Raw genomic sequence first — 18,429 nt, 5'->3', positions numbered from 1 at the left:
GTCTCACACCAGATTTAACATTAAACCATCTTCCTGTACTTCCTTCAATTCTAACTGCTAACTTACAACTTAAATAAAGACTAAGTATTGCTTGATATAATGCCCCATTGACACCATATAACTTTAGCATACTGAATAGCTTCTCTCTTGGCACCTTGTCATATGCCTTTTCCAAATCGACAAAACCCAAATACAGATCCCTGTTATATTCCCATGCTTTCTCGACTATTTGTCGTAAAGTGAAGATCTGATCTGACAGCCTCTATTTGGCCTGAATCCAGCTTGTTCTTCACCAAGCTTTTCTTCCACAATTCTTCTCAACGGTTTTTCAAGTATACTTGCATAGATCTTGCCAGGAACACTCAGTAGGGAAATACCTCTGTAATTCTCACATTCAGTTTTATTTCCCTTTTTATATATGGGCACTATTAGAGCTCTACTCCAATCATCGGGAATTCGTCCCTCTGCCCAGGCTTTCTGAACTATGTGGTGCAGCCACTATAAGACTTTTATACCTATACTTCAGCATTTCTGGTCGAATATCATCTACTCCTGCTGCCTTTCCACATTTCAAGCCTTTGATGGCTTTTTCTACTTCAAGTATGGATACGTATTCCTGACTAAATGCCTGGTCGGTGTTTTTTACCACTGCGTTGTCATCACTGCTTGTTTCATTTAGCAGTTTTTCAGAGTAATTACTCCATACTTCAAGGATATCTTTTTCTCCTGGTTTTCATGTCACCTTTATCATCTCTAACTCCTTTTACAGCACTCTTTCCTCCATTTCTAAGCTTCTTCAACAACCTCCAGAATATCTTACCAACTTCTTGATATTTATTTTCTATGCCAAAGTTCTCCCATGACTTTTGTTTAGCTAGTTTTACACAGTGTTTAGCATTCTTACATTTGTCTCTGTATTCTCTAAGAGCAAAAGCTGACTTCTTTGCCAGGAACTTTTGATATGATTTCTTCTTTTACTTCACTGCCTCTTTAACTTTCTGTGTCCACCATGGAAGTTTTTCTATTTTTCTATCCTTGCAGACAACCTCACCACATGCTTCTCTGGCAGAATCAATCAATGTTTTCTTGAGAGTTTGCCACTGAATCTCCAAGGTTTGATTCCTGTTCTCAAACTCTTTCATTTTTTCTTCAATAATCTTTGTGTATTTTAGTCTGCAGTTCACATCTGAGAGCTGCTCAACTTTTATTCGCTTTAAAACTTTCTTACATGTTATTCTTTTCAATATGAAATTCAATTTTATCCTGCTCAATACTAAATAGTGATCACTTCCAATTTCAAATCCTCTGTACACTCTGGTGTCCTGCACCAGGGAGAAAACATCACTATCAACAATAACATAGTCAATGAGACTTTTCTTATTCCTAGCCTCTTTTCTCCATGTGAATTTGTGCACATTTTTATGTTGGAACATGGTGTTAGTAATAACCAATCCATGTCCTGAGCAGAAATCCAATAGATATTTGCCTTTATTATTAGCTTTGCTCTTTTCTCCAAATTTTCCCAAAATATTTCTGTATGTCTCACAATCATTTCCTGCACTGCTATTTAGATCCCCAACAAGGACCAACTTTTCCTTTTCATTGTGTCAGATGCTTTTTCTGAAGCATCAAAAAATTCCTCCACTTCTACCTTAGTAGAACCTTCTGTGGGACCATAGGCACAAATAAGTCTCATTGTCCAGTTCCCCATTCTCATATTTGCCCACATCACTCTACTTGAGACAGCCTGCCATTCAAGAAGATTAGCTTCGTATTTTGTGTTGAATACTATGGCTACTTCTTTTCCTTGATTGTCATTGCCTGAATATAACATTTTGTATTTATTGCTCAGAAAGATCTCATCAGGGGTTGTTGTCACCCCTATTATGTCGATCTGGTACTTATCTAATTCCTCAGCTAGCTCCATTTCTTTGCTATTCAGGCTTCTTATGTTGATAGTACTAATTTTTAACTCTGGTGATGTTGAGTTGGGGTGTGTTTTCAGATTTGTTCCAGTAGCTGACTTTTCACTGTTCGCCCTGGTTCCCTGGCAAAAACGATGCGGGCATTGTTTAACCGGGCAACGCCCCAGCCGGCATGAAATTTTGTCATGTTGTACCATCATTTTTTTATTTTGGTTTAACCAATAAGAATACAATTTGTTTGGCTAAATCCCAAATTCATGTTACTCTAAGACCACATGGAGTCAAAGATCCAGGAGATCCTTTTGCACACACAGCGCCTCATACCTCACCTTAAATACACTCAAATTTTCTGTAGATGCCACACTCTCATGGAAGGTATTCCAATCATTCGCAAATCTGCATGCAAAAAACCTGCTTCTCACTCTCCTTATACAACTTCCAGGAATGACCTCTTGTTCCCTCTGATCTCCCACCGTTTGCTGTAAAACCTCTTCAACGTTGATCCTATGACAACCCCTTACCAACTTTTATGTCTCTATCATATCACCCATCTTTCTCCTATCCACTAGACTCTGTAAATGGTATCTTCTCAACTTTTCCTCATATTCAACATTCCAGAGATCAGGAACCATTTCGATCGGTCTCCTCTGGACCCTTTCCAACATCTCTTCGTCCTTTTGAGAACTAGGTGACCAAATCTGGAAACAGTAGTCCATGTCAAAGCCTTATACAATGGAACAAGAATCTCCTTACTCCTACAAGTCAGCATCCTCCACATCATTCCCAGAATTTGTTGTGTTGCCCTCTAAATTGTAGATCCTTATCCACTATCACCCCAAGATCTCTTATTTACTCCACCAAGCATAAATTCCATATCTCATCTTTGTTTCCCAAATTTTAAAACCTTACATTTTGCAACATTTAAAGGACATTCTCACTCCCATGCACATTCACTCAGTCTATTCAAGTCTTTTAAGGCCACAGTATCTGTTCTACTCCTCATAATTCTTCCAAATTTGCATCATTTGTAAACAACTGAATATCCCCATCCAAATCTTCACCAATATCATTAACATACAGGTTAAATAGCAATGGCCCTAAAACAGACCCCTGAGGCAAACCACTAGTGACTTTCTTCTTCCCGGATATTGCTCCCCCATACACAACTTGCTGATACTATCAGATAGCCAGTCGCTAATCCAATGCACTAATTTAATATCCAACCCCATCTGCTCTAGTTTGACTATCAACTTATCATGCAGTAATCTATCAAAAGCCTTTGTGAAATATAAGTATATTACTGTGTATCCCTCTCCTCTGCCCAAGGAAGCAGTCACCTTATTGTAATAAGTAAGTAGATTACATGACCTCCCTTTAGCAAATTCATGCTGTCCATCAAAGATAATACCATGGTTGTCAACCCAATTCTGTATCCTGGTTCTAAGCAGTCTCTCAAACACCTTAACCACAACCTCTGACAAACACATATAGGCCTAAAATTTGATGCTCGAATTCTATCACTCCCTTATGAAGTAGCACAATCTTGCCCTCCTTCAACTCCTTCGGAACTCGACCCAATGCAAGACTCATGTTAAAAAAATATGTCAAAGCAGATGCCAACTCCCTGGCACAGGTCATATATTATCATTTTTTAAAATGACAGATTGTAGTTTCTTGGAAAATACTGATGGATGGAAGTCATTCAACAAAAGGTGATATAGATGAATGAAAAGGAATAGTGACTAGCATAATCAACTTTGAAAGATAGCTAATTAACCATTTTGCCTTTAATAACACAATTTTTTTTTTATAACTTAAGCGATACCATACAGATCAAAATATTTTGTTATCTATATAGCTCAAGATTTTTCCAATTTCTCGCTGAAGAAAAAATAAATAAAAATGAACTTGAAGTCACAACATGTACTATTTGCGAATAAATTATTTGATGTGATATTTATTTCATATTTTACAATTGAAAAAATAAAATAAAAATAAAATACTTCAGCACATGGACTGTTCCCTTTTGGTTATAAATAACTAGCCATATCAATGATTTATATAATGTCAAAATTTTCATTTTCATCAAATTTTGTTACCAATTCACCATTTCAGCTAAAAAATTGACGAAAATCATCCCTTCCGTCATTTTTTTAAAGCAAACTAGTACTTCAAAATCAAATTAGTGGTGGTTTGCAATGTTTTGTAGCAGAAATGGAGAAGAATTTTATTGTACAAACATTGGCTGTACAAAAGATGATTCTTTCAAACAATAACTGGACACTTACCTTGGCCAATTAAATATGAATATATTCCTCTATGAGATTAACTAAGCTGAGCTACAGCTAAGATTTCATCCTTGGTAAAGCAACAAGCAAAAGAAAGAGTACCTATTTCAACAATCATAAAAGAAACTCAACACAAGAAGAGCAACAGAGCAAACAAATTTGCCAAAATGAAGTAAAAAGTTTAAAGGAAAGAAGATTCTAAACTGGACTTGAGATTGAGTAACTTATAGTAAGTTAGAAATGTGGATGAGTGAGAAAAAAAAAAAAACTTGTTTACATCTAGTTTGAAGAACTATGGATTGTATTCTGTGGGAAACACAAAAGACAGGAGACTGTTCCAGAGAGCAGTAGTGGAGGGAGATAAATGAGGAGGAAAAGGAGAAATTTGTGAGTTTGGAGCTGAACAGTGAAGGGATAGTGAGTAGTTACTGTATGTATTTCAATGGATTTAAAAGACTGTAGAGGAATTATTGATGCCAGTTAAGATGAGCAGATCTGGTAAAAACCATAGGTAGTAGCAATTTGGAAAACCAAATGGTCAACTTTCACTCAGAAAGAACAGGTATAATTTCAAAGATTAGTGATCAAAAGAAATGTAGTGAAGTTGCAAATGAGATTGATATTTATCAAGTGGATCTGTTTAGTTTCAAAAAAGTTTGCATTTCTTAGTGCAGCTTTGCTGACTTTTTATTTCAGCAAAGCTGCACTTGGAAGAAATAAAATATGTACTAGTGATTTCATTGCTGAGCCACATATATACACCTATCTAAGTTCATGCATTAAATGACCAGTAAGCATAACGAGTCATTAGTACAGAGGACTTGAACTTTTCCTCTAAAGAGTGTGAGTGACATGTTCAACCCTGCCTAGATTAGTTCACTCCTAGGTAGTTTTCTTTAGAATGATGGTTTAATACTTTTAATGGTTTAATGAATCAAACTGTAGCCGTATCAAACATATCTTGAATAGAACAGGTAATTGGTTTGGTAAGGTATTAAAGTTAACTTCATATATTTAAAATTTATAATTACCTGACGAGTGTGTTTATTAGGTGCAGTTTCAGGACATAACTGGTCTTCAGGATTTAAACATGGCTTTTCTTGGTATGCTGTGGTAATTCCTGCCTATAATAGTAAACATATGGTAAAAATATACTCAGCAAATTGCCTCAATACATAAATATCTTAAAATGTATTCACAAAAATCACCAGTCTTTTTCATGTTTTGTAATATGCCTTTAAATACAGCAGTGCCTATGTCATAACTTCCTTTACCAGATATTTTAATAAAACATTGATCACACACACATTTACTTAGTTATAAAAAACATATGATAGTTATTGTAGTCAGTGAGTGTTCAACCTCCCAGAATAAGTCTTTGGACTCCATGGAGGGTTGAAGTAATACTAATGCTAAATACTAATACTTAATGCACGTAAAGTTATCTGGAGAAACAGCTATTTGAAATGTGGAAATTAATAATTGTCAACTGCTGCACCTATCTTCTGGTGTCAAGGTTAAATAATTTACTTTAATCATCTTCAAAGAAATGCTGACTTATTAAGAAAAGCTATTTGATTTTAAGTGACAACTAAGTGGAAGATGTAATGATGATTAAATTAAAGAATCAGTTGGCTAAGAAACTTATTTATTATGGCAGAATTTTCAGCTGCTTCATGATCATTCTCATTGCAAAGAGACAGGCAAACTATTAGATTTTAGGAAACTGAATTCTAATATAATAAATTAAACATGCCAAGAAATTATATTCTCATTTATTCCTTTAACCAAGTGTAAGCAAGCAAAGTTGGCACAATGTGAAGTATCTTCATGACAAGGGTATTTGTATATAGAAGCTAACAATCTCACATTAATTGCCTTAGTATCTCATAATGCATTGCATTACACGTGCCTGAAAGGATGTGTATTTTTTGTATTATGGGATATTAAGGCAATTAATGTGAAGTCATTAGCTTCCATATACTATAGCCTAGTCGTGAAGATACTTCAGGTGCAAACTTTGTTTGCTTATACCTGAATAAAAGATTAAATAAGAATATAATTTCTTGGGATCTTTCATTTATAACGAAGTGAAAAAAAATTTCGGCAACTTAAATTCTAATAGTTTGCAGTCACAAAGAAATAGACCAAGATAATGTCTATAAATGTAATTGTTTGATAATTAAGAAACAAAACAGTTTGGTTTCTTAATTATGAAAGTAGTTTATAAGTTGGATAGACCTCAAGTAAATTGCACTGACTGCTCAATTTATAAACTTACAAAACATCTGTCAAAAGTTCTTTTATTGTTTACCAGAAATTCTGATTTAACAAAGGATGAAGATCTCAAGAACAAAGTTTCAGGAATATCTTTACTGCCTATTTGATGTAGGTTTGCTATTTACAAATATCTCCCTGATACATTAGAATTATTGCATAATGATTTTCCTCATAACATTTTAAAATTATTCGACTTTTCTATAAATGCAGGTTATTTTTATTAGCAAAATAAGCTTTACAAATAGATTGAAGGAACTGCAATGGGATCTTCTATTTCTCCAACTTTTGCTAACTAATACATGTAACATTTCAAACAACACATTCTTAATATCTTCCGCCCTAAGCTTCCTATTTGGCTTCAATATGCTGATATATTTGCTATATGGAACCTCTTTCTTTTCTGAGCTTTACGAATTTCTGGAGAATTTTAATTCAGTTCATCTTAGAATTAAATTTTATCCTTGAAGGAGAAGCAGCAAGTGTCTCCCATTTCTAGATATTCTTATCTTACAACAATAGTAGTCTACAGTTGGGTGCTTAAGGGTCAAAGCTGTATAACTGAGATGAGACCTCCACATAGCCTTTAAAGGAATGCGAAGAACCGACCAGGGCTTCTGACCTAATGTCCAATCCTCACCTTCTCGTGGTGCACCCTGTTGGGTATCTACTTGGATACTGAATGAACGAGGATGGGCTGGCAATTTAGGATTTAGCCGACCAAATTGTATTCTTATTGGTTAAACCAAAATAAAAAATGATGGTACAACATGACAAAATTTCATGCCGGCTGGGGCGTCGCCCGGTTAAACAAGGCCCCCTGTTGTTTTCGCCAGGGAACCAGGGCGAACAGCGAAAAGTCAGCTACTTGAACAAATCTGAAAACACACCCCAACTCAACATCACCAGAGTTAAAGATCGGTACTATCAATATAAGAAGCCTGAATGGCAAAGAAATGGAGCAAGCTGAGGAATTAGATAAGTACCAGATCGACATAATAGGGGTGACTGAAACAAAAAAGACAAACACTGGTGAGATCTTTCTGAGCAATAAGTAAAAACTGTTATATTCAGGCAATGACAATCAAGGAAAAGAAGGAGTAGCCAGTGTATTCAACACAAAATCTTCTTGAATGGCAGTCAGTCTCAAGTAGAGTAATGTGGGCAAATATGAGAATATTTGCCCACGTTACTCTACTTGAGAACTGGACAATGAGACTTATTTGTGCCTATGGTCCCACAGAAGGTTCTACTAAGGTAGAAGTGAAGGCTTTAGAAAAAGCAACTGACACAATGAAAAAGGAAAAGGTGGTCCTTGTTGGGGATCTAAATAGCAGAGTAGGAATTGATTGTGAGACATACAAAAATATTTTGGGAAAATTTGGAGAAAAGAGCAAAGCTAATAATAATGGCAAATATCTGTTGGATTTCTCTTCAGAACATGGACTGGTTATTACTAACACCATGTTCCAACATAAAAATGTGCACAAATTCACATGGAGAGAAGAGGCAAAGAATAAGAAAAGTCTCATTGACTATGTTATTGTTGATAGTGATGTTTTCTCCCTGGTGCAGGACACCCGAGTGTACAGAGGATTTGAAATTGGAAGTGATCACTATTTAGTCTTGAACAGGATAAAATTGAATTTCATATTGAAAAGAATAACTTGAAAGAAAGTTTTAAAGCGAATAAAAGTTGAGCAGCTCTCAGATGTGAACTGTAGACTAAAATACACAAAGATTATTGAAGAAAAAATTAAAGAGATTGAGAACAGGAACCAAACTTTAGAGATTCAGTGGCAAGCCTTGAAGAAAACCTTGATTGATTCAGCCAGAGAGGCATGTGGTGAGGTTGTCTGCAAGGATAGAAAAATTAGAACTCCATGGTGGACACAGGAAGTTAAAGAGGCAGTGAAGGAAAAGAAGAAAGCATATCAAAAGTTCCTGGCAAATAAGTCAGCTTGTGCTCTTAGAGAATACAGAGACAAATGCAAGAATGCTAAACACTGTGTAAAACTAGCTAAACAAAAGTCATGGGAGGACTTTGGCAAGAATATGGAAAATAAATATCAAGAAGGTGGCAAAATATTCTGGAGGTTGTTGAAGAAGCTTAGGAATGGAGGAAAGAGTGCTATAAAAGGAGTTAGAGATGATAAAGGTTACATGAAAACGGAAGAAAAGGATATCCTTGAAGTATGGAGTAATTACTTTGAAAAACTGCTAAATGAAAGAAGCAGTTATGACAGCACAGCAGTAAAAAACACTGAACAGACATGCAGTCAGGAATACATATCCATACTTGAAGTAGAAAAAGCTATCAAAGGCTTAAAATGTGGAAAGGCAGCAGGAGTGGATGATATTCGACCAGAAATGCTGAAGTATGGTGGTATAGAAGTTTTACAGTGGCTGCACTGCATAGTTCAGAAAGCCTGGACAGAGGGACGAATTCCCGATGATTGGAGTAGAGCTCTCATAGTACCCATATATAAAAAGGGAAATAAAACTGAATGTGAGAATTACAGAGGTATTTCCCTACTAAGTGTTCCTGGCAAGATCTATGCAAGTATACTTGAGAAACGATTGAGAAGAATTGTGGAAGAAAAGCTTGGTGAAGAACAAGCTGGATTCAGGCCAAATAGAGGCTGTCAGGATCAGATCTTCACTTTACGACAAATAGTCGAGAAAGCATGGGAATATAACAGGGATCTGTATTTGGGTTTTGTCGATTTGGAAAAGGCATATGACAAGGTGCCAAGAGAGAAGCTATTCAGTATGCTAAAGTTATATGGTGTCAATGGGGCATTATATCAAGCAATACTTAGTCTTTATTTAAGTTGTAAGTTAGCAGTTAGAATTGAAGGAAGTACAGGAAGATGGTTTAATGTTAAATCTGGTGTGAGACAAGGATGTACATTATCCCCTCTGTTATTCATTATCTATATGGATCACATTATGAAGGAAAGTGGTATTAAACATGATATCAAAATTGGAGATGTTAATGTCAGCTCTTGCTTTATGCGGATGATGTTATACTTCTAAATAAATCCGCTACAAGTCTGCAAGATTCTCTGACTAAATTGAATAACTGTTGTAATAGATATGGTATGAAGGTCAGCAATAAAAAGACAAAGACAATGAAAATAGGCAGAATCATTGAAAATGTCAACTGTGTTGTGAATGGAGAACCTGTGGAACAAGTAATACATTTCAGCTACTTAGGCACAATTTTTAGTGAAGATGGTAAATTGAATATAGAAATAGAAAACAGAATCAACAAAGCTGGTATGGTGGGAAGTCAATTGAATAAATTCATATGGAATAAGAGAGAAATTAGTCGGAACACTAAATTAGCTGTATACAAGACAGTGTCCAAACCAGTTTTAACTTATGGATCTGAGAGCTGGGGCAGAAGCAAAACACTTGACCAAAGACTAGAGACCGCAGATATGAGAGTCCTGAGAAAGATTAGAGGCGTGAACAGATACCATCAATGGCAATATTATATTAAAAAAAGAGGATATTAGGAAAGAACTTGACATTGTCAGCATCCAGGAATGCATTAACAGAGTGAATCTCAGGTGGTATGATCACTTAAATAGAATGGGAGAGAAAAGATTAGCAAAACAAGTGTTCTCTCTCAGGTTGGCAGGAAAACGACCCAGAGGAAGACCAAGATATAGGTGGATTGATACGGTACAAAGTGCCTTAGATGATAGAAATATAAGATCTGATAATGTTGAAGCCTTGACAAGTAACAGACTGATTTGGAGGAAAATTGTAGATAGGAAGTTAGTAATGATGTAATTTTTTCATGTAGTACTATCATATCCTGTACACCTCTTGAGGGTACATGGCAGGAAATTGATGATGATGATGAGTTCTCTGTATACAGAAAAGTATACTAATGCTGCATCACATCATCTCAGAGATTAGGCATTATTAAAACTTTAATACATCATGCATGCATTTTAGGTTCCTCTGATTCTCTTTTGAATAATGACATGTCCTTTGTCAGAGCTATCTTCATCTCCAATGGCTAAAATACCAAACTAATCAAGAAAGTAATTAATAAATATGGCCATCATCCAAATCCTCATCTAGAAGATGCTTCCAGAATTTCCATTCTATATGTCAAAGAAGTGTCAGACTCATGAGACTTCAGCACTATATCAAGTTTCTTTCTGACCTGTCTGGAAATGAAATTTGTTCCTTGATTCTCTGAAAGATAAATATCCCCCACTTTCCTATCCTGGACTCTAGAGAATTCCATGCTTGTGTACAGTCTTTTATAATATGATCAGAATGGTCAGACTGTTCAGATTCATTAAGAAAAACATCAATATTATATTCTACTCCATGAATCTGATAGATCAGGTATGGCAAGCCATGCTATATTATCTAACTAGACACAGAATTCATTGGAATAAAACTAAAGTTTTAATCAAAAGTTGTTTCTTATTAAAAAGACTATAAAGAAAGTAGTGAAGCCAATACTGTTTAAAGCTTTTCCAATTTTTGAAGGTTATCCTAAGCAATACTCTTCATTTTTGCAGTGATATATAATAATTTTTTGATAATTATTTGTTTCCATGAATTTAATTGTTTATATATGAAGCACCTCTCTGATGAACATCATGCATACATGCACTGTAATTTCAATTGTTCTAATTTGTTTTATTTCATTTCTTATGTGCAATAAGAATGGTTGTGAAACATGGCTGAAAATTTTACTGATATTAAATAATTTTCTTTAAGTAAGTTATTCTGTAATTTAATCATTACACTGTTTGCCTTCTATGAAGTTGTCACAACAGAAAGATAATGGCTGCAATATGATTTATTCAGATTTCAGCAAAGCATTTAAGTATTCCATATAAGAACCCTCTGATTAAAATCCAAACAGGTACTGATGAATACCTAGTGAAATGGTTGACAGACAATAAGAAAGTGTTTAGAAAAGTCTAAGAGGTACTCTAGGTTTAGCATTAGAGATTTCTTAATATATCATCATCAATTTCCTGATAGGCACTTTTAAGAGGTGTAGAAACTACTATGACAGTACAACATGATTAACTTGACATCCACTAATCTCATATCAACAATTTTCCTCTGAATTAGTCTAATACTTGTCAGTACTCCAATACTGTTAATATCTAACATATTTGTCTTCTAAGACACTTCTGACTGAATCTACCTAGATATTCAGTCAGAACTGTCTTAGAAGACAAATTCACCAAGTGTATGAGAAATATGAGAAATGACTGGTTCTTTTAATTTGTTGAATTACCTTACAGGAAACGGAAAGCAGATTTAATCATCATCAAATTCCTGATTAGGGGATAAGGGAGTTATGATAGTACTAATGGAATTTTTTCATGTAGTACTAACTTCATACTGAAAAATTTCTTCCTAATTAATCTGTTATCTGTCACGATTCCAATATTGTCAGATTTTATATTTCACTTTTCTAAGGCATTTTTAACTGTGTTCAGCATGTGAAGCTGTAGAAAGCAATGAAAATAATGAGTTTTCCTCAACATGTTATCAGACTGAAAGCAAACTTGTACAGTGAGAACAGGTGATGGATTAACTAATTGGCTTCAGGTTGGAAAGGGAGTTAGGCAAGGGTGCCTACTTTCTCCTCACCTGTGTAGTATCTATATGGAGGACATCATGAGTGTAGCACTGGATGAGCTTAAGACAGGAATTAGGATAGGTGGTAGGTTGATCAGTAATGTAATCTGAGGTATGCTGATGATACAGTACTCCTTTGTAATAACAAGGAAGAACTATGACAAATCCTTAATAAAGTTAATGAGATCAGTAAGAACAGAGGACATCAGCTCAATCCTAGCAAGACAAAGATTATGGTTTTCAAAGGAAATTCAGACAAGGAAACTCTTGAGAAACAAGTGTACCTTAATGGAGAAAGAATTGAGGAAGTTAGCACCTGGGATCCATTATTAATGTGCAGAATTACTGTTCAGATGATGCCATAAGAAGATTAGGAATGGATTAGGAAAATCAAGTTTGCTCATTCCCCATATATCTTATTTCGTAATCACCAGCCTTGTAGTTCCACATATAGCCTTTCCTCACAAAAGCCCTCATCATATGGCTGCCAACCACCCAGGTAATCACTTTACGGTCACTCTCACCAACTGGAGGGAGATTTGACACCCCATTTATAATGACATTCTCTGATGAGATAGCCAAATCCAAAAACTTCGAATCCTCCATGCCCTCTGTTACATAATGTCTGAAGTAGTTGTCTCTCAAAAATGTGAGAAATTCATTTTGTTTACTTCAAGTTGCTATCTCGTAATCCCAATCTATATTGCCATAATTAAAATCACCCATGATGATTACCCTTTTCCTATTTGCTTATACATTTCATGGTCACTACCCTCTACATTACTAGGGTCTACAGCAACATCCAACAAGTATTTTATACTATTTAAATCTATCCCGCACCAGAGTATTTCATCCTGGATGAGTAAATTTTAATACTAGAGGTACTAAAACCTCGAACCAGCCCTATTAATAATAGGGCTGGTTCAAGGTTTAGAGGTGAAGGAGGAGAGTGTGTTCAAATACTGAGTACTCTGAATGTCTGTAAAGCTGTGGGACTGGATGGTATTTCACCACGAGTTTTGAGAGAATGTGCTAAAGAACGAACAGTTCCTTTGACCTGGCTTTTCAATGAAAGTCTGGCAATGAGGAAAGGTGCCCAGGGAATAGAAGGAAGGTAAGATAGTGCCATTGCATAAGGGCGGAAGCAGACTGGAAGTGTCTAATTATAGGCCAGTTTGTGTGTCATCAGTTGTTGTTATGATCATGGAGAAATTAGTGAAGGACCATATACAGCATTGGGCAGATGAGGATAATGTTAACTGTGAGACATGGATTTGCCCCTTCACAAATCCATGTCAACATCGATTTGTGAAGGGGCGCTCTTGTTTTAGTAATATGCTAGCCTTTTATAATAAAGTTACAAGAACAAAGATGAGGGAAAGGCATATACTACCATTTTCTTGGATTTAGCAAAGGCATTTGACAAGGTGCCACATGACAAACTGATATTTAAGTTGCAGCACATGGGTTTGAATGTCAGATTGGTCAACTGGATTCAGGATTAGCTGTCCGATAGGTATCAGAGAGTTGTGTATGGTGGGGCAGTTTCAAGGAGGCAGTGGGTTACAAGTGGGGTCCCACAGGGCTCAGTAATGGGACCTATATTATTTAACCTTTATATCAACGACATTGTCAGTGGATTGCAGGGGGATATTCAGTTGTTTGCAGATGATGTGAAGCTGGGAAGGGTTATTAGTAATACACCCTCTGTCCAAAAAGAAACAGAACGTTTCGAAAATAGAAGCAACTAGTGGTTCTACCTATTGTATCTTTTTGTTGTCAAAAGCGGCAACTTTCATTAGTGTTGTGTCAGCTGTTTATGACATTTGTTTCATTAGAAGCAGAGTTATAGTGCCAAGAGTGACAGTGTGTTTTGACAAACGGTCGGAAAATGAGTTTCAAACAGAGAGCTGTGATTGACTTTTGTGTTAAACTTGGTAAAAGTTTTACCAAAACACATCAAATACCGCAAAAAGCAAACGGTGATGAATGCTTATCCCATACTCAAGTTTATGAGTGGTTTGAGCGATTTCAAAGTGGTTGTGAGACACTTGAGGGCGACGAAAAGCCAGGCCATCCAAAAACTAGACTGAGCGAAGTTAACAACCAAAAAGTGCACAATTTCATCAAAGAAATCCGAAATAGTCTGTGAGATTGACTGAAGATGAATTGGGGATTCCAAAATCAACTGTGCACAACATTTTGACCAAGAGTTTGGGCCTTCGTAAATTGAATTCGCAATTTGTTCCCCACAAGTTGACCGACGACCAAAAAATGTATCGAATTGAACACTGCAAGGACCTCATTAAAACCGTTCATAAGGACACTCAAAATTCCTTGAAATGATCGTTTCAAGTAGGAACAAAGCACCAGAGTGCTGAGTGGAGACCACCAGAAGAGGGGCATTCTAAAAAAGTCATTTGGAGAAGTCAAAAGTAAAGACAATGCTGATTTGTTTCTACGATTCCAAGGGCACTATCCACAATGAATTCGTTCCACCTGGCCAAACGGTCAATGGTGAGTTTTGTCTCAAAGTTTTGAAGCGATTGTTAGTGAGAATTCACCGCATACGGCATGAATATCGTGATGCAGGCAGCTGGTCACTTTTGCACAATAATGCACCATCTCATCGTTCAAACATTGTGAGACAGTTTTTGAGCAAAAACCAAGTTTGTATGTTGGATCACTCGCCGTATTCACCTGATTTAGCACCCTGTGACTTTGTTCTCTCCCCCCCCCCCAACTGACTTCATTTGCAAATGAAAGGAAAGAGTTTTCAGCTACACCACTGAAAACGCTCAAGCAGCAGCAACCACGACCCTCAACAGTATCCCAAAAACCGATATAAAAAATTCATTTAACGAATTAATTGACCGTCCAAACACTGTATCGAAGCCGAGGGAGAGTATATTGATTGAAAGAAATTATTTTAATAACTATAATTGGTCTGTGTTTTTTATCAAAAGTTCGGTTTGTTTTTGAACAGAGGGTGTAGTGCAGATGTAGTAGCCCTGCAAGAGGATTTGAATAAACTAGACAGATGGGCAAATGAATAGGGGTCTCGGTTTAATGCAGTAAAATGTACGGTCTTGAGGTTCGGGACACTGCATACTCTATTGGAGGAGCTATACTGGAGGAAGTAGGGGAGACAAGTGATCTGGGGTTGATGATTGATAGAAACCTGAAATTCAGAGGACATATTGCAAAGATGGTGAAGGTAACACAGAGGATTGCTGCAATAATGAGAAGGACGCTGACCTGCAAAGACAAAACAGTTATCATTCCATTGTATAAGACCCTGAAATAATAGACCACACTTGGACTACTGTTCTCAGATTTGGTCCCCAGGATTTGAAGGGAATAAATTAACTGTGGAAAGGGTACAAAGGCGGATAACAAAGATGGTTTTCAGGACTGTACAATGTTAGTTATGAGGATAGGCTGAGGGAATGTGGACTGCAGAGTTTAGATAGAAGGAGAGGTGATATGATTGAGACTTTTAAACTGTTGAGAGGTGGTTACAGAGTTCACACTGGGGAGTTCTTTTGATTGGTTGAACAGCAGGAAGGAGTGATGACAAGGGCCATCCCTGGAAGTTACGAAAGGAAACTGTGAGCAAGAGAGAGTGAGGAGTGGTTTCTTTGCAAGGAGGGTGTATGAACTGTGGAATGCATTGCCTGATAGAGTGGTAAGAGTGAGAATGGTCAATGAGTTTAAGGAGTGATATGATAGACTTTGTGCTTCATAGGAGGGACCTCCCACGATGAGTCTTTTGACTCCATGGAGGCCTGAATAATAATAATAATTTGGAATTTTCCTGCTTTGTATGAAGATCTGATATTTACAGTAGCTATATGCTTATCACGTTTTGCTGACCAAAGAAGATTTCTCACTAACACTATGTGAGGCTCGTACAATCAACACTCAGATTTAATTATCCAGGAATTGTCTGTAGAATTTAAAAGTGGCTAAAATAATACTAGGAGTGGGAGCAGAGAAGATGGGGGGGGAGATGGCAGAACATGCTCCTAAAATACTGAATGCTGCAGAATCAACCTAAAAGAATTTTAAAAAATAGTTCCAAAAATGAAAGGGAATTATATTTTGCTGTATATATATATATACTTAAATACATTTTTGACATACATAAACTAGGCCAAATTATTTTTTGTAGAGTAGTAGGAAACGTGTAAACATTTTGCACTCTCTAGAGTGCAAATATTTTTAATATTTCTCTCTAGAGAAAAACACTGCAAAAACCACTTAAGAGTTTTGCTTGTATTTACATTAATAAAACATGAAACAATTACTATAATACTACTACTGAACAGGAAACACAGTTACTTAATGTTACATACCTTCCATATGCAGTGAGAGAAATGGGAATGGAGTAACTGCAATATTTATAAATAATGAACATAAATATATAAATGAAAGGCTTACCCTTTTCATGAAGATCTCTACAGTGTCAAATGGAATGGAGGAAGAAACAAAATTACCAAAGTTTTTCAGAGTATCCAGTAACCACTGGGGATTCAAACTGGCCCAGTGGACCCCTAAATTTAGAGCACTGTAAAGTAAAATATTGAAAATAATTTAAATGTGAATAGACTTTTGCTAACAAAAATAATTAGCAAATAATTTTAAGAATTCATTAAGTTACTAGGAGTTACTGGTGATGCATTTTTATTAGAATATACTGAAATACATATAAATAATTGTTATTACAAAAAATTCAACAATCATCATCATCATCATCAAATTCCTGCCATGTACTCTCAAGGGTTGTACAGGATATGACAGTACTACATGAAAAAATTACATCATTACTGACTTCCTATCTACAATTTTCCTCCAAATCAGTCTGTTACTTGTCAAGACTCAAAAAAAAATTCAACAAGGAATATAATAATTTTCTTTTCAGTTTACAGCAAATTAAAAAAAAAAATGATAGCACAAAATTATCAGGCATTCTAGTTTCCAATGACAGAATTAAAAAACCTAAAAAAACTACCAAGTATAATACCTTCACCTTGCTTACTGAAGGTCTAAAGCAGCATACAAAAGATAATGAGCCTCACTACAAGCGAACACATGGGTTAATGTGACTTGATGCAGGCAGAATAACTTGTAGTGAAGTGAATTTGCAACTTGTAGTGATATGAAGTTGTTGTAGAGAGTAACTTGTAGTGAAGTAAACAGCATATAAATCAACATATAAATCACATGAATGAATTAGGTATGACAATGATGAGTTACAGCAGAGAGCAAAGATCTTGAATGGAATGTTAGCTGAACTGTGCGAAGAGAAAAGATTGCAGTTTGTGAACAAATGGGACAAGTTTGAGAGTCGAATGAAACTGTATAAGAGCAATGAACTACATCTGAATGGTATTTTGGAGTGAGCCATTTGCGAAGGTTGCTATTGGAAGGAAATGTAATGAGTAATATAGACAAGGTATCACTGGAAATCAAAGATGAAGTGAATGAGTAGGAGAGTTGACCAGACAAGACTGAGGTGAATAGAGAAGAGAACATGAGAACAGGAATGCAAGTTGACAGAGAAATGGGGTGGGACAGGGAGATATAGTGTAATGAGAGTGGATTCTGAAAGGGTAACGAATGCATATGGAATGGTCAGGAATACATTGGGGTTAGGTCTGGGGGCACTATATGGGGCAGAAGATCAGACAGGAGCAGGTGAGGAGAAGTCACAGATAGGGGACAGCATAAGTACAACTGGTTATAGACCAAGAAATAAATTCTTGTTTATTTTTGAATACTAGGAGTATCAGAAATAAGGGAGATGAAACAGTTGCACTGATTGAGTTTATGTGCCTGAAAATAGTTGCAATAAGTTAAACATGGTTGGATAAGAAGGACATCTTGACAGGAATAGAAATGGAGGGATATGATGTTTTTTTGTGAAGATAGGAAAGACAAGAAGGAAGGGGAGTGCTGCTGATGATAGCAGAAGAATTATGTCCATACAAGGTTAACTTAAGATACAAGAGAAAAAAGTAGTAGTGGTTTTGAAACAGTATGGTGTGAAGTGTATGGAGGTTGATAGAATGAGATATTTGGTGGGTGTTGATATAGGCAGAGAATGTGGAAGGTGGAGACAAAGTACGTATAGGCAACTTGACTTAGTGAGCAAACAAAGGGTGATCATTATGAGTGATTTCAACTATAGCAATATTGAGTGGAATGAAGAAATAGCATCAGGAAATAAGGAGAATGAATTTCTTGAGTTCTTAAAGGACAACAATTCTTAAGTCTTTAAGCAACAAAAGTTCTTAATCAGT

At 36.0% G+C, this 18,429-nt stretch overlaps 1 protein-coding gene across 3 annotated transcripts in view; it reads right to left on the bottom strand.

Moving 5' to 3' along the window:
- ptc (protein patched) overlaps nucleotides 1-18,429 on the bottom strand; it is a 313,027-nt gene that overhangs the window by 225,591 nt on the left and 69,007 nt on the right. For all 3 annotated transcript variants that reach the window (XM_090414812.1, XM_090414810.1, XM_090414811.1), the window contains exons 6-7: nucleotides 16,568-16,694; nucleotides 5,245-5,337 (exon numbers count right to left, since the gene is read on the bottom strand). In XM_090414812.1, coding sequence (XP_090270938.1) covers nucleotides 5,245-5,337; nucleotides 16,568-16,694 — 220 coding nt within the window. The remainder of the gene's footprint in view (nucleotides 1-5,244; nucleotides 5,338-16,567; nucleotides 16,695-18,429) is intronic.

Source organism: Typopeltis vanoorti, chromosome 25, assembly GCF_054136105.1.
Source record: "Typopeltis vanoorti isolate ZY-2024b chromosome 25, IOZ_Tvanoo_1.0, whole genome shotgun sequence".
In the NCBI taxonomy this organism is placed as follows: domain Eukaryota; kingdom Metazoa; phylum Arthropoda; class Arachnida; order Uropygi; family Thelyphonidae; genus Typopeltis; species Typopeltis vanoorti.
Note: the sequence above shows the minus strand (reverse complement) of the source record. Positions and strands in the feature narration are given on the sequence as shown.